This window comes from Arvicanthis niloticus, chromosome 5, assembly GCF_011762505.2.
Source record: "Arvicanthis niloticus isolate mArvNil1 chromosome 5, mArvNil1.pat.X, whole genome shotgun sequence".
Classification (NCBI taxonomy): Eukaryota; Metazoa; Chordata; class Mammalia; order Rodentia; family Muridae; genus Arvicanthis; species Arvicanthis niloticus.
In genome coordinates, this window is record NC_047662.1 from 86,773,899 (window position 1) to 86,800,083 (window position 26,185).

At 38.3% G+C, this 26,185-nt stretch overlaps 1 protein-coding gene across 4 annotated transcripts in view; it reads right to left on the minus strand.

The window, feature by feature from the left end:
• The window catches only part of Musk (muscle associated receptor tyrosine kinase), a 100,501-nt gene that overhangs the window by 59,275 nt on the left and 15,041 nt on the right, over positions 1 to 26,185 (minus strand). For all 4 annotated transcript variants that reach the window (XM_034502683.2, XM_076934913.1, XM_034502685.2 and 1 more), the window contains exons 4-5: positions 24,664 to 24,791; positions 22,472 to 22,613 (exon numbers count right to left, since the gene is read on the minus strand). In XM_034502683.2, coding sequence (XP_034358574.1) covers positions 22,472 to 22,613; positions 24,664 to 24,791 — 270 coding nt within the window. The remainder of the gene's footprint in view (positions 1 to 22,471; positions 22,614 to 24,663; positions 24,792 to 26,185) is intronic.

A 26,185-nucleotide genomic window follows, 5' to 3' on the forward strand; every position in this document is an offset into this window, starting at 1 on the left:
CCCTGGTTTACTTTTGCTGCATTTTCGTTGTTTGTATTGTTTTGAGACAAGGTGTCACTAGGCATCGTTTGCTATGTTTGAACCCCGGCTCCCCTTCTTGAGTGCTAGGAATCTAGGTGTGTTGCACAATAACCCGGAAGAGTTCCTGCTTATATCACAGATGTTATCAGAATCTTTGAGCCAAATTAGGCTTGAAAACTGTGAAAGGACACCCCCTACACACACACACACACACACACACACACACACACACACACACACACTACAGCTAAACAGATCCAACTAATAAGATGTAACAGTGTCTGAAATTTGGTATTTTCCAAAGAACAAGCTTAGAGTTTGGCCTGGGAATTTTACTTTTATAAGTTATAGTATAAAAACTCCTTTCTGTGCATAGATGCAAATATTCACAAATGTCTCACATGCTTTGGCATTAATACACACACAGATAAATACATGCACACACAACTGAGGTTATCTTAGAGAAAAATATTGAAACTTGTATGTACCCCGTGGAGCAGTTTGGTGGTCATTTCAAGGACAGATTGCAGTCCTAAATTCGCCACGTGAGCCATGTGTCCATGGTGATTCCTGGTGACTTCAGAACTTGTCATCTGCCAATTTTGAAAATCCTACCCCATGGCCTTCATCCGGATTTAATTGTTAAATTCTCATCTAATTGCTTTATGTGTTATGCTCTGTCATGTCTTTCAAATAGCTTTTTAATCTTCTGGGGAAGGCATAATGTTAGAACCAGGGGTGGCAACCAACATCTGTTGCTGGTTTTTTTCTGAAGTATAGAACTGTTTCTCATAGAAAAAAAAATCTGTAATTTTTAAGAAGTCTTTTACCATTTGTATAAGGGATGGTTTGCCTTTTGCTTTCTTGACTAGCCCAGGAGGGTGGTTAGGCTAGACAGTCAGTTGCCCCCCACTGACTGCAAGGTATACTCACTCTACTTCCACATCTAAGTTCAACAGCAATCAACTACTCTCTTCAATGTGCTCATTTATAGGGAACTCAGGATCATTTTAGCAACCCATTTTGACCAATTCTTTATGAAAAAAAAAAAACGGAGGAGAGACATATAAGCTAAATCATTCCCCCTTATGATTACTACCTATAAGACCTGTTTCCACTTCCATTCACTGGGCAAGAATTGAAAAAAGTCCAATTATTGTTTGTTTTGGTGTTTCCAGCTGTAATAGCCACAGCTTCTCATTCTGATTGCTAACTTTTTAAACTTCCTCAGTTTTTCTTATCTTGAGTAACTTGAAATACATTAATATGTACAATGAGTCTAATATCTCCAAAGAAAAGAAGAACTCTATGCCCTTTCTTTCTGAGAATACAAGTCTGTATGTGTTTCCATTTGTAGTTGTGTGATAGATATAGTTAGCCAGCTGATGTAACTGAAAATCACAAATACCCACCACTGAGTTTTATTCCTTTTCTTATAAGGTCTATCTCCCCAAATTCACCTATGTATGTGCATTTGTGACCTTAATTCATCAGTTCATCAATTGGGGAGGAAATTGGAAGGTCTATCAAAGGTCAGACAGGAAGAAGGAAAGTAAAGATTACCTGAGAGAGACAAAGGGGATAAATTGGTAAAATCACACAAGTCATGGAGACCCTGTGGAGTGAATGAAGAACCAGAAGAAAACAGACTTCAGAAGTGTGTAGATAGCATGCATTCTTCTGGCACATACAAAAGAGAGGTGAACCAAGACATAACAGGGATTCCACTAGTGAAGCTGAGGTCTCAGAAGAGCTGAATGCACACATTCTCTGTTCCTGGCTGAATGGCACCGAGGCTTCCTGTTTCTGGGAAGACGTTATAATAAGAACAAAGTACAAAAATAAGATAGAGAGGACTTGGAGGAGAGACCAGCTGTGTCCTGGATGGCTCAGGCAGAGAGTGCAGTGAGGTATTTTAGAGAAGTTTGAGCAAGAGGTAAGTACTAAGTTGACCAAGAGGGGAGAGAATCTGAGATGTGTGAACCAGCTGCTTTGAACATGAGCACTTTGGAGGTTCCAGATCTTCTGGTCCTTTTCTTAGCTTGGTGACAGTCAATGCAGCAGACAGTGGCAGCACAGAAACGACAGCAGGCTCTGGGTGGTTCTACAAGATGTTATTATGTGTGTGTGTCTGTACTTGCATTTTGTTTTTAGTATCCAAACAAGCCAGCTAAAATATTCTGTTTTCTAGATGGAAAAAATGAATCCCTTTAACTAGCACTTCCTTTGAGTCCTTTGAAATAGGAATACACACCCTCACTTCTTATTTATTCTGTGAGATAGAAGTTTTGTAGGATGGACTTGTACCTCAGCTTTTTGGCTAGGATCAAATGTACATGATGATATGTAAACCTAGCACAGAGACTATATTTGTAACAGTGCTTAATTCACAGTTCAAAATCATCTCAGTAGAAGAAATACATAGCAGTATTAGAGAGGATGTCAACACTAAACTGATACTTCAGCCAACAGGTTGACAGGCAAAACACAAGAGGCAGGAACTGTCAATTCCCAGTTGTCTCAACAGTAACTGAGGTCTGACATCTATCTATGGGTGGATGGATAGATAGATAGATAGATAGATAGAGTCCACCTGGTGTTGGGAGTGAATAGCTCATTGCTTGAAAACAAAGACAAGAGTAAAGTGCCCCTCCCTATGAGAAGAGGAAGATGCAGTCATAGGCACCCATGCAGAATTTGGGTGCCTATGGGACTAAATCTGGATTGGACTCCAAAACATTACATATTAGAGCCCTAAATTCTGCTCATTACATCTTTATTAGGAAGAAGGAACTGGGAGGCTTTCTGAGGAAAAGCTTCAAAATTACCAGAAAAGAGAAAAATTATTTTAAAGGAAGAATAATTAGGAATAATGATCCATAAGTTCATAGAGAATTGGGAATAAGAATGCTAAGAAATCTAATGTATTTAGTAACTAGGTGATTAATCCCACTGAAGAAAATAATAAAAAGATACCACAAACCTCAACACATAAGCCACAAAAGAACAGACATGATGAAATGAGAGGCAAAGTTCAAACACAAGTTTAATAATCCTGAAGAAAGCAATACAAAAGCTAAAAATTAGAACAGAATAAAAAATTTTTAAAGAAAAATAGAATAGTTAAAATTCATGTACATACAAGATATATAACACATTTTTAACAAGGTTTATTGAAGAATCAGTAAATATGAAGTTGATATTTAAGAAATTGTGAAGTAGACTGGTAAGCTGGCTCAGAGGTTAAAAGCACTGGCTGTTCCTCCAGAAGTCCTGAGTTCAATTCCCAGCAACCACATGGTGGCTCTCAACCATCTATGAGGGCATCTTATGCCCTCTTCTAACATGTGGGTGTACATGCAGCAGAATACACATACATTAAATAAATAATAGAAGAAGAAGGAGGAGGAGGAAGAGGAGGAGGAGGAGGAGGAGGAGGAGGAGGAGGAGGAGGAGGAGGAGGAGGAGGAGAAGGAGAAGGAAAAGGAGAAGGAGAAGAAGAAACCATGAAGCCCTTGGTGCATACAGAAAGGGGGAGAAAATATGCAAGATCAGGGAAGACCATCGAAGTGACTTGGGGGCTCTCCTGGCATTACAAGAGCATGAGCGATCTACAGGAAGAGAGGGGCAGAGAAACAGCATGCAAAAAGATAATGATCGAAACTGTCTCAACTTGGAGCAACATCTACATCTCTGGAAGCACTAAACATCTGGATCTCAGGAAGCACTAAAGTTGTGGCTTTAAAATCATCATCATTCGTGATACTTTTCGACATATAGCACAGGCAACACAACCTACATGGCACGAATCCGTGCCTTTGTCTAGGCCTCAAGGATCTTTCTTTACAGAAATACTTGAAAACATCTTGGTCTTTCCATTGGGTAGCAGGACTGTAAGTTACTCAGGAAATGAGTGTATAGAAAGATTAATAAAAAATAAGTTGACATTTGTGGTTTGAAAATGTGTCCTCCCTAAGGAAAAAAAAATGGTGTCTGATTTTTCTCCTTAAAGAGCAGGTTGAATTTAATGACTCATCTCTAACCAATAAAAAATGGTAGAACTGACTGCATAGCTGTTAAGCCTGGACTGTTAGAAAGAAAAAGGAAAAAGAAAAAGAAAAGAGAATTCTTCCTGTTTTCCAATAGCTTTCAGGCAAGTAGGGACAGCTGGAATGTGTAAGGACACCAGAGCTGCCCTTTACTGGGAGAAGAAGAATCAGTGGGGCCCACTGGGACCCACAAGAGAAGAAACATGAGTCTCACCATCCAGTATCAACTAGAACTAACCTGCATGCACACCAAGTCAGACCTGGTTCTTCCAGCTTCATCAACTTTCAAAACAGTGAAGAGGTAGACAACATTTCAACTGTATCTATGACCAGGTGTAGCCCAGCAAACCCATTCTCTAATTCGTGACACATGACAATGATGTTGTCTGTTTCCTTTCGCCATCAATTTTTATGTGAAATATTATACATTAATAGGTGACTGACAGGCCCAATGACAAGCTAGGATAATCATCAAAGGTCAAGAGAAAAATGCCAAAGCTACCAGAAAGTAAAGTTGTCTTGCCAACAAAAGAACAAAAATGACCAAGACCTTCTCACCCTTCAGCCTGTGAAGTCATGGGATAGCATTGAGAGAAAATAGTTGCCAACATAAATCACATAGACAAAACAAGAGTGAGTCCATGTAAAAGGAGACATAGAGGGACTACAGAGGTGGCTCAGTGATTAAGACCACCGGCTGCTCTTGTAGAGGACAAGGGTTCAGTTCCCGGTACATGGGTACTCACAGTAGTAACTCCAGTTCCAGGGGATCTGATGCCCTCTCTGGCCTCTTCAGATACCAGGCAAGCATGTGGTACACAGAATTCAGGCAAAATACTAATACAAGGTAAAAAAAAAAAAAAAAAAAAAAAAAAAAAAAAAAAAAAAAAAAAAGACAAAAAGAGTCTAGTACCCATGGATTACCATAGAAAGAACTAATGAAGAATATATTTAGGAAATGAAAACTTGAACACATAAAGAAAAAATATTGAAAAAGAAATAGTAGATATAGCACTTGGTGGTGGAACAAGAATATTAATTGTGGTCTATAAAGTTACTCAACTTTTGAGATTAAGAAATATGAGATGATATTTAAAGTAGGGAGAGAGTAGCATTTTTTAAAAGAGGCAGGCTGTGAAAGAGTAGGCTCTCTGCGCTGCTTAGAACGCCGGAGAAGAGACTGTTATTCTAACCTCTGTCAGAGCAAAAGCACCATCTTTGTGTTAAAAATGTCAAAGCCATCACCAAAGTAGAACACACTGACTCTAATGTCAGAATCAGCAAGCTGGGGCAGCAGGGGGTGGGAGTAAATTCAGCAGAAAGAAGGATTGGAATAAAAATCAAGCAGACAACAGAAATAGCCAAATTAATATTATACATGGTAAAGATATGTAGAATCCTGAGGCTGAGTGAAGAGGGTCACATGTTCAAGGCTAGCCTGAGCTATCTAGAACAGCTTTGTAAATTAACTAATTGACTAATTAATTAGCTCTAACAAATATTGGAAATAAGTTTTCAGATTAAGTATAGATGACTAAACTTATATACTAAAGAAGACCAAATCCTTTAGATGGGATTATTTTTACAAATTAGGCTATCTTCTACTTACATCACAACAGGAGGGCCAGAAAGGAAGCAACTGAAGACTACAAATCAGCGGGGAAAACACTGAATTAAAACATACCAACAAAATTAATATAAAATACAACAGAATTTATGACAAAAAGGACTCATAGCAGAAAATGAGAAACATCGTCCAAAGGCTAAAAACACAAATTATAAAGAGGGATTTATAACAATAATGTGCATGTGCTCAATAAAATAAAAATTTCAAAACTCAAACTGGTGGATTTAAAAGAGATCTGTATCACACGATGCTGCTAAGGCCAGCTGCTGAGAGTTACAGCGTCAGGCTAAGGGGCCTCTCTGAGATGACAAGGCCAACCTTTAAAAGGGAAGGTCAGAGTGGTTTGAAAGTGTAAATGAAAGAGAAAAAGAAAACTATGTCTTCTACTCTGGTCCAAGTGCAATTTACTTTTCTGCCACGGTATAAATTTATGAACCATAAAACCAAAATAGAAAGATTATAAACGCTACAAAGCAACTTCTCAAAATAGCCGTTTGCAAAGTCCAGTTCCCCTGGTCTCTTCATGCACCTTTCCAAGAGGTTCCTGGCCATTCTGTTATGCAGTGAGACTTCACATGAAGATGGTATTTACAACGAAGATTAAAGAAAATGTCTAAAGTGCTCACCGGGGAGAAATAAAAATTATCCCGTACATATAAAACACTGAGGTGCTATTTGCCTTTTACTGTTTTGTTTGTTTGTTTTTTCATTTTAAGACAGTCTAAGACTTAGGCTCTCAAGTGTTCCCTTTGATGCTCAACTAAAGAGCTCAGATTTTCCTCTGCACCCACATTTTTGATGGATGTATGCTCGTATGGTCCAGTGGTTAAAAGCATACTCTGTTTGTCCAGAGGACCTGAGTTCAATTCCCAGCACCCGTGTTCACAGTTCATAATTCTCTGTTATTCCAGTTCCATGGAGATGTGATATCAGTTTCTGGTCTGTGTGGGTAACTGTACACAGACACGTATATTTGCTTTTATGTGTTTTGATTTTCTTCCCAGTCAGTAGCTCAGGGAATCCTGACTGTCACCAAAGTTCTACCTAACTCTGGAGATTTTGCAAAGTGCATACTATGAAATTAAGCAAGCTCAGAAATTGGGAAACCCATCCATCCTCAACGCTAAAATAATCTCTTTCCATTTATACATGATAGCATGGGTGGTAGGTGTGGATAGAATCTTAATTTTATTGCTCATTGGCTTTTTGATCTGATTCTTGCTCAACTTCTACAAATTTCAGTTTTTTTCAACCAGAAGGAAAAACAATGGAATGATTGACTCTCAACTCATTGTGGAGAAGATTTAAAATCATGAAACGATGAGAGATATTTGGGGCAGGTGGGGGGGAGCTTGAGGGAGGGATGGAGGAGTGTATGACTAAGATACATTGAACACATGTATAAATTTTCCAAAAATATTTTAAAAATATAAAATAAAGATATAAAAAATATAAACAAGAATAAAAACCTACTTTATATCTTTAAAATAAGATGGAAGCTTAATAGGAGGAGGGGGACTCGGTGAAAATTGGGGAGGATAAGAGAGAGTACAGGAATGAGTGGGTGGTCAAAATAAATTATAAACGTGTACAAATCTGTAAAAGAATAAATTAATAAACTATCAAATTTTTATAAATTAAAAAGATTATTTCTATGAAGTTGCTAATACAAGTTATTATTATTATCATTATCATTATTATTTTATGTACTGATTGAGGATATGGCTACAAAGCATGGGAAGCAAAATTTGACGCCAGATTCATATTCTCTCTCTCTCTCTCTCTCTCTCTCTCTCTCTCTCTCTCTCTCTCTCTCTCTCTCAGATATCCCTCTGACTTATGAAGGATGTTCTGTCCCTTCAACAGATTCACAGGTAGGTTTTTATTTTATTTTTAACACCGGGCTGCCTTGGCTCATGCTTCCCAGATACATATCATGTTTTGTGCTGTTTTCTCACAGGTATGAAAAGTGTGTCCCCAACTCCATCCCTAAACAAAACTATCAAGATAAGGCCCACCCTGTGAAAAGGTACATTTGTCCTGTAGCCATTGATGCTAAACCCTGTAAGTTATTTGAATCTCTTCTAAAATTGTGTTTTCCAAGAACCACTGAATTAGGGATTCCTGCTAGTAGACAAGTGTTGCCAGCAACCCAAGGGTCGATTTTACTAGATTTTATTAATTTGTTTTTTGATTAAATGAATATAAGAGGGTTGAAGAGGAAGCATGCCCTGGCTCCACAGAACTCTGTTTCTCAACAGATTCCTATGTTGTTATTCAATCATTAAAATAAAATCTGGAAATAATAACAAACTTTAAAAAAATAGAGCCTGGATTCTCCTTTTGACTCTTGGTAGCTAACGCAAAGCTAAGAAAGAAGATCCTGGTATGTGGACACTGTTTACTTTTCTGTCTCTCTTGAAGCAGGGCAGAAACATGCATGAAGCAGTCCCCACTGGGCCTCCATCCCTGGAGGAAGTGGAAGCACCAAGGAAGAGTGTCACATCCTCACCGTGACACTCTGCATCAAGTCCTCAAAGGGACGTTCCCACCTCCATAAGACCAAGATGCTCTGTTGCAGCTGGCACGGAGGATGTGTCTGTGACCTTTAAGATAATAACATTTTTCTAGTTCATACATAAGGACTGCCGACTACTAAGCATGAGAAAAATATTACCCAGTTAGAGTAGAGCTTGTTTTATGCTCACATTTGTGTGTAGATAGAGAAATGATGATGAAAAAGACTTTTTCTTTTGCTAAATTCATCCTCCAAACATCTCACTTTAATGATGAGTCTATAAAAAAGTTGGGCTTCAGTTCCAATGTACTCTTTCAAAGAAGAAAATGATCTTTAATTCTGATGGGAAGAGATGCTGAACTGCTTAGTTACTAGATGAGAGATCCTCCCCTGACTACCATTCTAAACCTTTTGTATCTGAAAGAATTTTCAGCTTACAAAAGTCTCGCAAACAGGAAAAAGTTTCATGTGCCATCCACCCAGCTTCTCTTAACCCTGTATAGCCACAGCAGGCATAAACAAAATTTTAGGATATCCATCAAATTTTCTTTTCATCTGAAGCTCAGGAAGATGTCTGCATTCTAAGAGTCATCCAAAAATCAATTATTTTCTTGTATTTAGAACTTTTAGCTGGAAAAATAAATAGAAGTCCAGCAACCTTAACAACTTTAGTCTGAAATATCACCATAGTAGTCTGGTTTGTTAAATGGTGTGAACTGGTAATATCTGTGGTTATCTTAGGAGGGATTCTGAGTGTCCAATAGGGCCATATGCTTCCAAACTGTAGATTTTTATCATTTAAAAAGTACATCTGAGACAGAATGGAATAAAAAAGAACCCCAGCAAGAGCCTGAGTAAAGTTGCAGGTCATTGTGGCTGTATTGGTACCACTAACAGATGCTGCCACAACTCTCCCTTCTTGTTATACTCTGAGTGTGATTGGGCTCTCTGTGCACATGATAGATCGACAATTCCCACCCCTGTCCATTTTCTTCTCATCTCCCACAGACATGTGAACCACACAGTGAATGGCTCTTCATCAGTCAGAACTCTGTTAGGTCCCACCATTCTGATGCTCTGAAGTTTCCATGACTTTTCACTATGTTTGGAAATATTCAAGACATGAAACAACTTATCATAGGTTGGATTTTGAATGTCTCCCAGTGGCCCATTGCTGTGAGGGTCACCAGTCTGTGGTGCTGTTAGGAAACAATGAAGCTTTTAGAGGTGGGACTTGATGGGGAGAGTTTAGGTCGCTCAAGCACACTCTTGAAGAAGATATGGAACCTAGCCCTTCCTGTCTTACTCTTTGCTTCCTGGCCACCATTAAGTAAATAGAAGTCTTTCTTACACACTCCCTACACAGTGTATTGTGTTGCTCTAGACTAGTGATTCTCAACTTATGTATCGTGACTTCTTTGGGGGATAAATGACCCTTTCCCAGGGGTCACCTAAGACCATTGGAAATAGAGATATTTACATTATGACTCACAACAGTAGCGAAATTACAATTATGAAATAGCAATGAAAGTAATTTTATGGTTGGGGTCACCACACCTTGATGAATTGTATCAGTCAGGGCACTAGGAAGGTTGAGAATCACTGCCCTAATGTCAAGGCCGGGATGAGGCCAAGTGACCACTGAGAAAATCCTCTGAAACTCCTAGTCAAAACAAACCTTCCCTCCCTTTAAGGTAGTTGTCTTGGGCACTTTGTTACAGTCACGGAAAGCTAACTGGTACAAATCTTAATTTTTCATATTTTTAAAGCTACCTCATTACATTAAATACAACAGGCACTAAACAAGTATAATAATTTAAAATTATAATGACATTTCTTACTACTTGTGGGTAACCTATCTACTCAGACTTTTAAGATGCATCAAAAGTAATGACATTTCAAGTAGTCATCTTCAAGTCAGTATTTCTCAAAATGTAGCTCTAGAGTCACCTTCAGGTGGCCAAGGAAGCCAGAAGAGAGTGCTGGACCCCATGGAGCTGGACTTATAGGTGGTTATTTATCAGCCACCTCATGTGGGTACTGGGACCAGACTACAGTTCTAAGAGCAGCAGAAAGTGCTTTCAGCCACCGACTCTTCTTTCTAGCTAGCTCCTCCATATAAATTTTGAGTTAGAAATATTCCATCCTTGGAATAAGACTCTTACTGACCCATTCAACTTAATAAACAAAACTAAGCCTCCAGTGCTGTTTGGAGATACATTTCAGAAAGGACGGAAACAGTGCAAGACGAGAAGACATAGGAGATACTACTAGACAGGGCTCACATACACGATTTTGTCACGGAAATCTCTTTATATCCTTCATCCACTAAAGTTTTAAATCAGCTTCTCACTTGAGATTTACAACACAAAGTGATAGAAAAATTAATATTTCGAGCAAAACCTTTGGGCAAATATCTATTTTTATAGAGAATAAAATTTATAAAAGCTTGAGAAAGACACGTTGTTTTTGTTTTGGTGTTACTGATTTTTTTTTCTTTTCCAGACAGGTTGTCCCCAAATAGCTCCTTTCCAGTTTGTTCCTAAAGACCCGTTCCTATTTCATACACCTCCTTCAATAAGCTTTCTGACAACACTAGTCACAGTGGTGCCAAAGCGAGGCTATAATCTCTAACAAGCAACAGGCATGCAGGTGCAAGGCGATGCTGATTGAGGGTGGATTTATGTTCTTTGGAACCCAGATGAGCAGTTGGGAATGCTGACATTCTGTTTATGAAATATGAGAAACCTAGCCAGGAGCTTTCTCTGGATAGAAGTCACCAGCTTTATAACAATGCTCACAGCAGACAAGAATCCTGAACACAGCTAGGATTTATGGAGAAGCTGCCATGGACACTGTGTGCTTGTTCCATTTGAAGGACTCTGGGCTCTCAGTGATTTCTCCCACCCTCCCTTTTTTAAAACATGAAGAAATAGACTTTCAAAGGCCAAGTTAAGTTATCCAAGCTGTGTAGCTAGTAAGTAGGGCCTTCAGGATTAATACCCAGCACCAGCCAATTGGTAGGCAACTCTCTGAGGACAGATCTATGTAGTTTATGCAGACAGAAGGGAAGGAATCACAAATAGGTAGTAGAAGATGAGATAAAAACCCAGGGCCACCTCATCCTGTTCTTAACCTTGGTGTCATTTTATTATATGCAAATTAAGGGTTTGAACTAATTTCTTATAATTCCCATTCCACATATAAAGAATGATTCCAATTTTAATAGATTCGAAGCTAATAAAAATGATCCCCTGCCCTCTCTCTTTTAGGGTTCCTCTGTGTAGCCCTGGTAGTTCTGGAATTCTAGAACCCAGGCTGGTCTCAAACTTAGAGATCTGTCTGCCTCTACCGTCCTGGGATAAAAGGTATGATCTCTGTTTTAAATTAAAATTTATATTTTACTGCTGATGGATTGTATTGTTTCTGCCTTTATGATGAAATTGATACATGGCAACTGTGGACTTTTAACTGTCTTCTCAAATTCTTACATTGTTTCTACTTGCATAAAAGATTCCATTAACCCTGAAAGTCACATTAAAGACATTGTCTGTCTGATGTGTTCACAGCAACTGTTCTTATGAGTGTCATCCTAATCTATACTTCTGTAATTTGTAAGGTAGATAACTTATTCTACCAGTTGAACAACTGAAGCAGTAGGAGAAAAATTTTTAAGGTAAGCTCTGAAGCAGCAAGTGGAGAGCCTGGGCTTTAAACTCAGAAAGTTTACCCAAGACTCTGAAGCCTGTTCAGTTTCTATGACGATCTGGAGCCTGTGTTACTAGCCAGAACAATCTGTTCTCTCCAAAAATCACAGTTGCCATAGACTATCAGTCATGAAGGCAATAAACTAATTCTAATCTCAAAACTACATACTTGATATCTAAGGAAAATAACTGAAGGTAAAATTATTGGAACTCCTGTTTATCATAGAATTTAAAAGACTTCCCATCGTTTCTTTGCATCCAAATATATACATTTTCAATTTATAATTCAAATTTAAGCCCCAAAAAGACAAAGTAACTTTTTCTATCACTTAGCACTTAGAACATTGATCTGCCATCTTTGTTGAGTATACTATTTTATTAAAGTGTCCTAGGCTGTGAATGTGTATTTGAATCTGTGAGTCTCATTTTAATACATAGAAAACTAAGTTAAAGTTTAGTCTCTAACTAAACTCTATCAATTTCTGTTCACTATTATTTTTCATTTTGAATAATTAATAAATACATAAACACTGCACAAAATCATTTACTTGTTTTCAAACCCATTTCCTTCAGCAGTTCAGATTGAAAGGGCCTAACTGTACTCTGACTTTCATGGCTATTGGTTCAGTACTGTAATTGTTAATGTACCTTCTTTTCCTTGGAGTCCTTAGGGACAAGTCTACGAGGAAAGGACCATTGAAACATTCTTCTCAAAGGTCTTATAGAACTTTTGACAACCACAGTGTAATGTCCAAATCAGTAGGTCAAACTCTTCTGGAGCATGCACCTATCAAATCATGCAGATTTAATTCTGCCAAAGATAGCCCCTAGGGGTATCAGAGGCTTGTGGGTTTTTTTTTTTTTTTTTTTTTTTTTTTTTTGATTGATTTTAAAATGCATGTTCTCATGACAGCAAACCAAACCTGTTAGTGGCATCAAAGAAGAGCTGATGCCTGGAACAGGACCACTGCACAGCTATTAAAACTGCAATCACTGAGACACAGCACACATGGGGTTAAATACCTCTCTCTGTGGCATTTGTCATATTAAGAGCTGTAGCATAAACAAAGGAAAAAGCAAATCAAATGTGGTATAAACATTATACAATTGCTTCCACTCTTATAGGTGCAACAAGAAAAAGGTCCAACTGAGGGGGTAGGCAGAAGTCTAACATTGTAAAAACAGTGCTATTTATTATATGTACATTTATTTAATATCAGCTTCAGAAACATGATGATCAAGAGATTGATGGCCTGATAGATGACATAGGTAGATAGCCAGATGATAGATAGATAGATAGATAGATAGATAGATAGAGGTAGGGAGGGAGAGAGGGAGGGAGGGAGAGAGAGAGAGAGAGACAGAGACAGAGACAGAGAGAGACAGAGAGAGACAGAGACAGAGAGAGACAGAGACAGAGACAGAGAGAGAAATGAATGATAAATAGAAATAGGTAGATAGATAGGTAGGTAGATAGACAGACAGAAAGACATTGTTGCTTAACTTAGGATGATTTAATTTGTTGTTTGCAAAAGATCTTGAGGAGACAAGTTTCTAAATAGACTTGGCCAGCTCTAAGGGTATGCAAGTACAGCCATTTAGACTACAGGAAAACTATCAACGGACCTCTGGTGCCCTGACTAGCAAGAGAGGTTCATGTCCTGAAGCCACTTAAAATTTCCACACTGCTTGCTTTCCTTCCTAGCTGCCAACATTCCTGTTCATGTTGAGATAAGATGCTGTTTTTCAAAGCCTAGCCTCGTGGAAACAGGAGATGCACAAACATTAGAGAAGCATACAGTAGTGTCTACCTAGAAGGACTGCACACATCCCTGCTGCTTCCTTCTTCTCTGGCTTGCATCGGCCCCTTTTGTATAGCTATCAAGATACACCATGAGGTCTTGGAATACTCAGGTAGCTCTGGCTTCCTTCCTGTCCAACCTTTGTTTCTCCACAGCTTAAGATGCCAGCAGCGAGCCAGGTAGTAATAGATAATGGAATCGCTGGGGGACTTGGTACATTCTAACATCCATCTAGTTTAATTTGGTTCTTGACAACTCTCCACTCATTTTGGTTTCTTCATCTAATAGGACTCATGTGAATTCAATGTTTATATGATACAGTAAGATTTATGTTCCTATATTTAGGGCCATATAAATAAATCCTGTTACCCATGGTTAAGTCAAAAACTTGAGGGAAGAAAAAAAAAAACAAACAGAAACAAAAAAGTGTGCATTGGATTTTTCCCAGTAGTGAAAAATCTTATATCAAAGACCCATATGAACACATACCACACACAAAACCAGAAAAAAATATACATAATCATACCAAAACCATTTCAGTTCTATAGGATTAATTACTTTTGGTTAAATATATACATATATTTAAAATAGAATTATACCACTGGTTAAGAATAGGAAAAAAGAGGCTGGAGAGATGGCTCAGAGGAGAAGACCACTTGGGGACCCTGCAGGGGACCTGGGTTCAGTTTCTAGTACCCAGGACAGGTGCCTCTCAACTGACTGTAATTCCAGCTCTGAGGCTTTGATACCCTCTTCTTCAATCCATCCTGACCTGCAATGTGCACACATGTACTTAAGCACATAGATGAACTCATAAAAAAAAAAAAGATGTTTTAAAATGAGAATAGGAGCTGAAATTCAATCTTGCACTGCATCATTGTCCTCGGAGATTATATGACTTTTAAGCAGCCTTACCATTCATATCAGCACTTTCTGTTCTCATCTCCCCAAGCCACTGAGTATTTGCCTCTGGCCAGGAGAAGAACTTTCAGACACACAAGGAAACACTTTGGCTCACTCTTTGGCTATGAACCATATCCAAGTTAAATGTAGAGCTGATTAGAAACATAGGCAGGATTTTCTCCAAAGGAAAAAAATGTCCTACTATATAGCACTGGAAAGTCACCGTGTCTCTGATTTTAACTTAACAAAAATAATATATGGATAACAAATTTTGAGGAGAAAAACATTACATGGAATCATTTTACTGGGGAAAATAGGATTCTTGCCTCTATGGGACTTCATTAAAATTAGCGATGACAAGCAAAAAAAATCATTTCTAGTCCAAAAGGAGGCAGCCTTATAAGCTAGTACGGTTAGCATATGTCTTTTTGATAGCTGCATATCAATTCTCATATGGGGAGATAGTTAAGTAATGACTGCAGCTAAGGGCTGAAAGCCACAGCCCAGGTTTAACTTCCTTCCCATAAGGTCGATTCCAGCAACTCTGAAGTATGCAGCCAAGGAAAACGATGCGTCTGTGGTTTGACCCAGATACAGTAAAATACTAAAAACGAGCATCGTAGGCTTTATGTAATAGGTCAAGCAGATTTCCCTGGGTGTACCCACGGTCCCAGATGGCCCAGAGAGAAGAGTTATTCTTCTTTAGGAGGGTGGGCACAGTCACGAGACTGACAGCCCTTTTCTGCATTCCACATGACTCTGGAACTCAACAAACAGCATAGACTCCCTGTCAAGGTGTCATCAGTGTACTTCTGTCGGTCTCACCTAAGAAAGCACTCTACTTTTCTATGGGAACTTACATTTGCTTTGTATTTTCCATTTTCTGTAACTCAGTAGCCAGTGGAGCTGGAATGCATTCATAGAAAATCAGAACCCAAACTCGGTGCCTATGCTGGAGGCTCCAGGCCACTGGAGAATCCTAACAGAAACTTCATGTTTCTGCTTGTCAGAAAGTCAATGAGCTAAGTGCACAGAGAGCCCATGCATGTGCCCATCCTGTGACCCCCTTCACCTGCACTACCTCGGAAGTTCTGTTTACTTTCTCTGCAGATCTCCTGCAGGATATCTTTAGAGATTGATTTTCTTCCTGGAGGGAAGAGCAGAATTTTATACTCTACTCACCAAGGTCCACACCTCCAATATGCTCCAACTGAAGCAAGTACTGTGAGGACCTAGTCAACCTGTAGGCTAAACCAAGGGCTTTTGACTAAACTTTCCCCATCCTGGAGTTTGTTCTAGAAAAGCATAAAACATCATGCGGATGAACGGGAAGGTTCATGATGTCATATCAGAGCAGTACAATATATATAATTTCCCAAAGCATGGACATGTTGTCCTAACTTCATAATTACAAAAGTATCTTTACAAAGGTACTTCAAAATGTATATAGCTATTTAAATTAGAATAATCAAAGTAACTTCTCACATAATTCTGTAAACAGAGATGTGGGCTCTTCACTTTGATTCACATTTACTCAAATATGTATCTTACAATATGAGATGGTGTTTAACTTACTTTTACACTTACGGACATACTATATAGGCAGTTAATTGATATTTTTCAAGCACATGTTAATCCTTGTGGAAGGACTTATTAAAGAAGAAAAATAATAAAGCCTAAAAATAATTGTGTGTATTTTGCTATGTGCCCGTGTTAACCAATGCTCATGGCAACCTAAGATGTGGGTGGTGGTCTTCTTTGTATTTTAGAGATGGAGAAAACGAGGCTCAGAAGAGATATGAGGGATACTCTTACATGTACAGATCTGTTTCACTTTTGTTTTATGACTGGGTAGAGCTTTATCAGCGTCACCTTTTTTATTGATATACATTGTAACTCTTTAATTTGCTGCTATTGTATGCATCTTTATAACAACTAATCTCAAATATTTACTTACATAAGTTTTTACTTAGGAAATGCTAGAATATAAATTATTGAGATGAATCTATATACATTTTAAAGGGTTTTTCCCACTAAAAGACCACCACTAAACTATCCCAAATTATTAGGTAAGTTGAAAGTAGTTGCTTGCCCATTCAGTGTGTTAGTCTTTGTATGTCTGTAAGCTGTCTTTTCTTCAACATTTTGATAACATCTAACTCTTGTTTTATGATGTGTCTTGTTTTATGATGTGTCTTGTTATGATGTATCTTGATAAAGTTAACCCTGTTGACTGACTAGAACTTGATTTTTGTTGTTGTTATTGCTTGTTTTTTGTTTGTTTGTTTATGTGGCCTACTTAGGGGCTTAAGTCTTCCATCACTCCTGGTACATGTTCTGGAGGTCATTCTTGGTCATGTTCTTGAGTTCGGATTCTTCTTGTTTTATTTATTTATTTTTTAGATTTTTCTGATAGTGTATTTTTCATTGTGTCTGAACTCATTTCATCTTTTCCACCTTTTTCAGTGCAGCTGCGCTGGTATCTGAATTCTAAAGTGGTCTCTTTAATGAGTAAATGACCTCTCTGTCTCCACTAGATCACTACACATCCACCAGGTTTCAGTTTCATCCATTATATATTTTCATTTATTAAGACTATTTTTTTCAAAATTGCCTTCCATCTTCCTAAAATACATTTTAATTTATCCTTTGAGAATTTCACACATGTATACAATACACCTTGCTCATATCCATCCCTACTCCTAATTTCACAACTTCTTATTTATTTATTTATTTATTTATTTATTTATTTATTTTTTAATCTCACAAAGAGTTCAATCAGAGATGCCTTTATTTGCATAGGTGTGGGGCCATCCACGGAGACATGACCATTCCCCAAAATGGAAGTGTCTGTCTCTCTCCAACAGCCATAGACAGCCAATAGCTATGCAGTGGAGGTGGGGCCTTAGGAGCCCCTGTCCTAGGCTGGACTGTTAGACGGGAAATATACATTTTGTTTCTATTTCTCCTTTTGTGTCTTTATCTGCTCTGAGCATGTTTATTTGAGTTTCCTACTATGCTATTCTGCTGACTGGATTCCTTTGCATATTGTGTTGACACAAACTCAGGAGCGTTCCTTCCTAGGCAGCTACTATTCATGGTGTGAACTCTTCCTTCCTATATTTTTATCTGTCAAAATGCTGTGTCCCCTGAGTAAGGCACTTTCATTTTGTGTATTCTTTCTCCCTTGTTAAATTTTTCACTTAGAACTGACTCTATGTTAATTTCTCTTACCAGTGATCCCCAGTTGTATCAATTTAATATCATATCTCTGTGTTCTAAGTGTTGAATATGTGTTTCTAAGAAGATTTTTTTTATTCTCTTATAATTGGAATTCAGGTAAAGACAGAAAAGTTTTTACATGTGTGTGCCTGTGTGTGTGTGTGCCCCTGTCTGCATCTGTATGTCTATGTGTGTGTCTGCCTATGTCTTTCTCTGCATCTGTATGTGTGTGTCTGTGCCTGTGTGTGTGTTTCTGGGCATGTGTGTGTGCCCATGTCTTTGTATGTGTGCCTGTGTATGTATGTGTGTGTGCCTCTGTCTGCATATGCATCTGTGTGTGTGTGTAACTGTGCCTATGTGTGTGGGCTTATGAATTTTGCCATCACTATGCTTCTCGGCCCTAAGCAAGGGTCTCAGTGCTTTCCTTTACTTCTCATGGAGTCCAAAACCTTGTCCCCTCATCATTATGGATCTTAAAACTGGGGAACGGAAATGGGGACATCACCCATTGCTTCAGAGCAGTAGGGAACATACTTGGGAGCTTACTGACAAAGTTGTTCATGTCTGATCATTTCTGGTATCTAGATTTACACATTTTATCCCTGTGAGTTGTGTAGTTCATCCTGAATTTCTTAGCCTTTGCAGTAGGAAGGTTTCATATTATCATGTTTGTCCTATTGCTGGTGCTATAAGATTTAAACCCAGGCTTCAACCCTTTCAGATTCAGTGTTTGGATACTAAGCTACATGAATTTCATGCATAAAGAGTCTGGGATTCATTGCTTTACTCTCTCAGGGAGTATTCTCTTTTGCCCTATTTTCCTTTCTGGCAAGATTCCAATAGTCGTGTCTTTCCTTTAAACATAACATAAACATTCTTTTTCTAAACGTGTATCTGTAGAATAGATCAAAATTCAGAAAGCTGAGGACAGTGTGATTCCTCCACATACAGGAGGCCTCTCCTTCCATATTCACGATCCTGTGCTCTGCTGAAGCCTTAAGGTTGCTCCACAATCCCATGTTTCCTTCTGAGTCATCATTCCCATCCCATGGCTATTTTAAAATCTTTCCACTCTCCTTACCCTGCCTACCCCCATCCCTGCCGTTCCCTCCTTACAGAGGATAACCTACCATCTACTTCCTAAAAGAAACAGAGACCACAAGGACAGCCTTCTTAAATCTAATATGCCTCATTTATAAACTGATTCATATCAGGAAATGTCCCCATTTCCCTTTTGCCCCAAGGAAGAAAACCCGCTGTCCCTAGAGAGCAGCTGTCTGATGTACCATGGAAACCTGGACACTTAGTGAAAGCAGGGCTCTATTCATAATTATTCCACAGCAACAGGTGTGGAATAGAACTGTCCTGGGAAAAGCAGGACATGTGGTCTCCCTCTGTATAAAGTTTGTAGTTCAACCTGAACCCTTGATGCAACCCTTGTGTGTTCCAAAGCACCTCATTCCTTTGACTGTGTTCCTCTCCTCTCTGTGGTTAAATTTCACTTTTTGTGATCTTCTAACATGGTCAGTATTTCTAACTGCTCCCTATTTGATTTCACCTTTTTTTTTTTTTGCCAAGTTCATTGAAAAACTTGTGAACCCCTACACACACACGCACACGCACACACACGCACACGCACACGCACACACACGCGCACTCACATGCACTCACAAAGACACATACAGAGACACACACTGACATACACACTCACAGACACACACACACTCATACACACACAGAGACACACACTCACACACACTCAAACACACAGGCACAGAGAGAGAGACACACACACACTCTTACACACCCATACACACTATTTTTCTGTCTTTACAGGATCCTGATTTCTTCTTCTCTCACTTCCATCTTGATGCTACTCTAGACAATGTCATGGAGAACTGTCCTGTTCTTTAATTGAAGAAACATCATTTGATACGTCTCAATTCCTTAGATACTGCCACCTGTATGACCCCGTGTAAATGAGCCACCCTCATTGTCCCATAATTCCCTAAAATGGCACAGTATACGACACTCCTATTTCAAGCACTCTGATTGGCAAGTACACATGGCTGTCCACCCAAAGCGTTCAGCATCAGGTCAACATTCTAGCCATCCTATCAAATTTGGATGACACACATGCAGTCATTTTATCATGTTGGGTTTCATAAGGAACTCTGTATGTCACATATGCTATCTTTTGACAGAAGACAGAGGGTAGTATGGTGGTTTCAATGAGAATATCCCCCAGAGGCTCATACATTTGAGTACATGGTCCCCAGTTGATGGAACTGTTTGGGAAGGATTAAGATGTGTGGCCTTGTTAGAGGAGGTGTCTCACTGGTGTTTGAGCTTTGAAGTTTCATTGCCAGTGTGTCTTCTCTGCCTTGTGCTTGTGAATCAAGACATGAGTTCTCAGCTGTTCCTGCTGCCATGCCTTTGCTTGATCATCATAGACTTGATGGCAATAAAAATTTTGATAGATATCACACATAATTATATGGTCTAGCAACAGTATGCTGCATATTTTGGTTATTTTGATCAAAGGTAGAGAATGTAGAATAGACACCGGCACTAAATAAGTTTCTTACCAACTGTTAGGGAAATTGCAAGTGTTAGCATCAGCTCTTCGCCATAGCAAATTTTAATAAAACCTCCAGCATATGTTAACGGTCAAGGCAACAAGGATGATCATTTCACTGTTAGGAAGAAGGAAGTGGTATCTCATTTTATTAATTCACAATTAATTGGCAAGAGCAGACTGTGTAACCAGGCTCCGGCAGATTACTACTGGCAATAACTTTCTCTAAACCAATTTGAAGCAACTTGTTTTAATAGCAGGAAAAACAGAAAATTTGAGTTTGATAGGTTGATAAGGAAATATTTTGTGGAATTTTATACAATTGGATAACATCATTCTATATCATTCTACAAAGCTTCAAGGCAATCTTGAAACCAGGCAAGCAGGTATTCAGTGTGTCTGAGTAGGTTTTGGAATGTAGTTTCATATGTATTTAGTTTTCATTGGGAAAATGTCAATTGTATTCTGATCTTTAATAACTGATTTATTTTTATTTCATCTGCATTAGTGTTTTACCTGCATGTATGCCTATGTGAGGGTTTTGGACCCCCTGGAACTTGAGTTACAGTTATGAGCTGCCATGTGCTAGGAATTGAACCTAGTTGTTTTGGAAGAATAACCAGTGCTTTTAATCACTGCACCATCTCCCCAGCCTGTATTCTAATCTTAAAATAGAATTGACAAATTAGAAGATGTTAAATTGTACCAACTATATTGTGAATTATGCTAAGATATATTGTATGTATATAATAATGTTCTTATCTAAGATATACTATATATTATATATATGCATTGTTTACCATTTTCTAATGAAAATTTTATTAGTTGGTGTAATAACACCATAAAAATGTTGCCTCAACTAGATACAAATATGGAAAAGGTCATTAAATCTGTGAAAGAAAGGACTTATGTCTATTCAGGAAATAAAAATAACTAATAAAATCCTGAGTATAATGAAGGGGAAATGCAAGAAAGAACAGATTTTGCCTAAAGCAGAATGAGATGGCACAAAGATCTGGGATCCCTCCATATCTTCCTTGTTTTAATGGCTGTTTCTGTGTTATGTCTAGTCCAACATTTAATGAGACAAAAACAGAAAATAAAAGCAGAAGAATATGTAGCCATCATCTGTAAAGTACATTCCAGGCCAGACTGCTGAATAGAATTAGTAGCTAGTTGATTCTTTCAACTTGATTTTACAGAGGAAGTAAAGTCAGAGCTGTTGGATCTGTAGCTCAGAACAGGAAGTGTAGAGAAGAATTTCATGGCCAAGTCAACTTGCCCACACAGGAATGATGGCAGTTCCCCTCCCCCATTTATTGAATGTAGATTTTTTTTCTCACATAATATATCCTGATTACTGTTTCCTCTATCTCTACTCCTCTCAGTTTCTCTCTAGGCCCCTCTCTGGATCCTAGTTCCTACTTTTAAAGCAAATGTGATAAAAAAAAAAATTAGGTAAAGAAGCAGACAAACAAGGAAATAGAACACTAAAACAGTTTTGGATTCTGATTTCTCAATGAAGATCTTTCCCAGCAATTTATTGAATGACCTCATTAAAGAAAAATATTTGGACAAACTATTACCATGCCCAAAACGTTAATTGCTACATAATTCACAGAGTCAGGACCATGCTTATATATTTGTTTCATTGACTTATTCGCATCTTTTGTGACGCCATGATTTGAAGAGGATTCATTTTTTTCTATCTTCCTATGTTTTGAAGTCAATCTAAATGCATTAAAAGATAAACTTATTTGCATCCAATCTTATAATGAGAACTGTCTGAGCCAGAAAGACACACTAAAATGGTGTCATGGTTTCAGCATCATCGTGAATTTTGTTTGCTGCAATGGTCAAACTTAGCAGCAGCTGGGGCAATAGATAGGATATGATCACTTATGCTACGGAAATGTCTTTTGATTTCTCTGTTTTCAAAGCCTTGCCCTTAGAGCTGGTGAACTACAACTTCCTACATCACATCTTTCTCTATCCAAAGTACAGCCTTCCCAGCAGAGAGTGATAGGTGCGTGCTGCCTCTTACCCTCTACTTCCAGCTTCACCAGTTTGGAATAAGCTGTGCCCAGGCTGTTTTTTGCCACACATCGGTATTGTCCTGCATCTTCCTTTTGCACATTATGGATCCTTAAACTCCCAGATTCAAGAACTGCAATTCTGGAATTCTCCTGCCAAAAACAGGGACATGAATTTGAAAACAGCCTTAGTCACAGACATACTTGCCTTATTTCAACGATTTATCATTACCGTTAACACCTACATGTCAGCCCCTTCTCTACCTATGCATATGAACATATACTACTGAGACCATGAAAGATGGTCCAAGTTAACCATCTCAATAATCTCCTAAGATTGCATCTATTCTTTATTTTTCTCTTCATCACATTAGAACACAACGGTGATCATGATTGCTTGCATCTGTTTAAAAGCATTGCACTTTGGGGCTGAAGGTGTAGCTCAGAGGTAGAAAATGTGCTTAGCATACACACCAGCCCCCAGAATAAAACACAAAGCAAAGCAAAAGTTTAAAACACTGCTTTCAGTCACCATGATTTACAATGTACCCTTAAGACATCCTCAGGAGAGTGCGTATCTTTGAGAATTTCAAAATTATTCTTTGGAGTTCAAATGGGACATTTATTTTCTCTTTTTAAATTTATTGTTAACTTCCAAAGTCAGCCATTTTTAACTTTTATTGTAGAAAATGCACCAAGACTTATATCCAAAAGAAAGCCAGGTGGTGCGCATATTGTGATTAAAGTTCACAAAGCTCACCAAATTCATAGTTTGTTTCAGTTATTTGACATGTCTTGACAACTATATATTACTTCCCATGGACTGTGTTGGACCTGGTATGATAACAATAGTCTGTCATCTCATTCTCAGTGAGATAAAGCTGTGGACATGATCATAATGTATAATAACAAATTATTAGTAACCAAGGAGACGATACATAGTGTATAATAACAATTTATTAGTAACCAAGGAGAGGACACATAATGTATAATAATAATTTAGTAGTAAACAAGGAGACGACACACAAGAGCATACAAGTTAACCCATTGAATAGTTAATTTTTTGTAAATGTGTATGTGTGTATGAATGTATGTGTGGGCATGATTGTAGCATATCTACATGTCTGTGCAGGTGTACATGTGTGTGCATCCATGTGCACATATGTGGCAAGAAGAAGGCATCTGATGTCATGATCTTCTACTCTCTACTTTGTTCCTTTGAGACCTTCGCTGAGCTTGGAGTCAGGCTGGTGGCCAGCAAGCCCTGCGATCTTTCTGTCTCCTCCTCCCACAGCACTGGGGTTACAGGCTCACATGTATGTGGATGCATATGAGCTCAGGTCCTCATGCAAGCCAGCACTCTGACCCATGAAACCATCTCTCCAGCACAAATAATAGAGCTTTAATCTAACTTCTCTGTTACCAAGGCTCATTTGTCTCTGTCATTCCAAGTCTCCGTGCTCTAATCTTTCACCTATTTTCTCTCACTTTCTTCCTTCCAATCCTCATTTCTTTCCTCCCAGAAACTGTCAGTTCTAAGACTTGGGTGTTAGATCAGCTTTGTTATCCCTAAGGTCTCAAGCAATCAGTGATGATGATGACGATGACGACGACGACGACGATGATGATGATGATGATGATGATGATGATGATGATGATAAGTGATTCAACTGATCTAGAAAAGCAAGCCTTTCTTAGTTTGGGCTCTGCACCAGTTTCATCTCTAGTGTTGCTGATTTCTATCTCTTCTGTTTCCAAGTCAGTCCTCACTAGAATGCTGTAGAGTGAGTGTGCACCGTTAGGAATAGAAGAAGATAAGCCTGCCTACTGCATATACAGAAAGCATATACTAGAAGCTTGTGACTATGTAGATAGTTAGTAGTTAGTTAGTTAGTTAGTTAGTTAGTTAGTTAGTTAGAAGTTCAGGATAATTATATTTAAAACATGACTTATGCAGGTTGCAAAGGGAGCTCAGCCATTAAGAGTGCCTGCTACTCTTGCAGAGGACTGGAGGTGATTCCTAGCACCAACATTGGGTGGCTCACACTGTCTGCAACTCCATTCCAAGGGATTTGATGCTCTCTTCTGGCCTCCCTGACACTCACGTCCATGTATACACACACACACACACACACACACACACACACCCTAAATCTTTTTAAATGATGTTTTATACAGAGATTTTAACACCACCATCACTTACCCTGAGAGCATTGTCCCCCTTGATCCAGGACACGGATGGCTTGGGGTTACCCATCGTAGTGCACGGTAGAACTGCCTTCAATCCCTCTATTATTTTTACATTGATGGGAGGACGAGTTATTTTAGGTTCTGTGGGGAAAACGAAAGTCAAATATGAAAAAGGCAATGTGTCTATATTGAAATTGGAATTTTAACTTTCTGGTTAATTCTTGATATTTATTTCAAGGATTTTCTTAGGAATCTTAAATGCTCAAGTTTGCCAAAGGCTAAAACAGGTCATTGGTATGTGTCTAATGGAAATCAATCTTAAAAGGTGGTTAGATCTGATTTGTTAAAACCTCTATTTTCTTTTGCAAGACTCACATTTATGAAGCATACTAGATATCTGAAATTTCTTGATACTCCTTATTTTAAATGACACTTAATAAAACATCAATCATCATAAACTGTCCCCATAACTCAACATTATACCAATAAATGTGGTCCATAACTCAACATTATATTATACCAATAGATGTGATACATTTGAAAATTGCTGATAAGTTAATCTTATATCATTTTGAGTTATAATCTACTTTCCCTTTGGCTTTCATCTTTTTATTTACTTGCTTATATTGTATTTTCTGAGACAGGGTCTCATTACATAGCTCTGGATGACCCAGAACTCACTTTATCAAAGAGACTGGCCTTGAATTTGAGCTGATCCTTCTACCTCTGGCTCCCAAGTGTTGAGACTAAAGTTCGTTGTTTTCAGGTCTAGTTTCCACCTTACTTCGACTATTAGATGTGATGCCTCCTCTAGAGCACATGTAAGCTGCTTTTACATTAGTAACTAGAAAAAAATCTGATACCATTTAGAGAATCAAAATTCTATGAAGGGAAGTTTCCTCTTCTGCCAATACTCAGATTTACTTTTCTGAAGAAATGGGTGGTGTTGGCTCTTTTGTTGTTCTCTACTCTGAAGCTTTGAGAGGAAGTTATTAAATCTAGCATGTACAACAAGGTTCAAAATGCCTCAAAGCATTCAGAAAGTAATCAAACTGCCGTATACCTCTAGTGATCATATTCTGTAGATACAGAACGAAGAGATGTCTTCGTAGGGCATAGTTCTGAAACGTGTGTGGTTTAGGCCACTTTGAGAGACAAGTAAGGGATACAGACACTCTTTTTCCTTACATGTGATTATATGGGAGGGATGTAGAGCCTTTTGTGACAATTATAAGTCATATTTACAAAGATTAAATGCCTTTCTTAAGCCGGGCATTTATTTCCCCCTTACAGTTAATATGATTTTTCATTGTGGCTAATGTACAAGACAGGGTTAAATTATTGTATAGGAAAGTATAAACCTTGGCTACTCTGCTGTGTGCTAGAATTTACAGTTCTCTTTTATATTTACTGTAGGAAACACCTAGATTTTAGGTACTTACAAGGTACCTAACTGTGAGTTGTATTGTTATATACCTGTTAGCAAAACCTTGTCATAGAAGTTGATATTCCTATTACTGTCAAAGAAGTGTTCT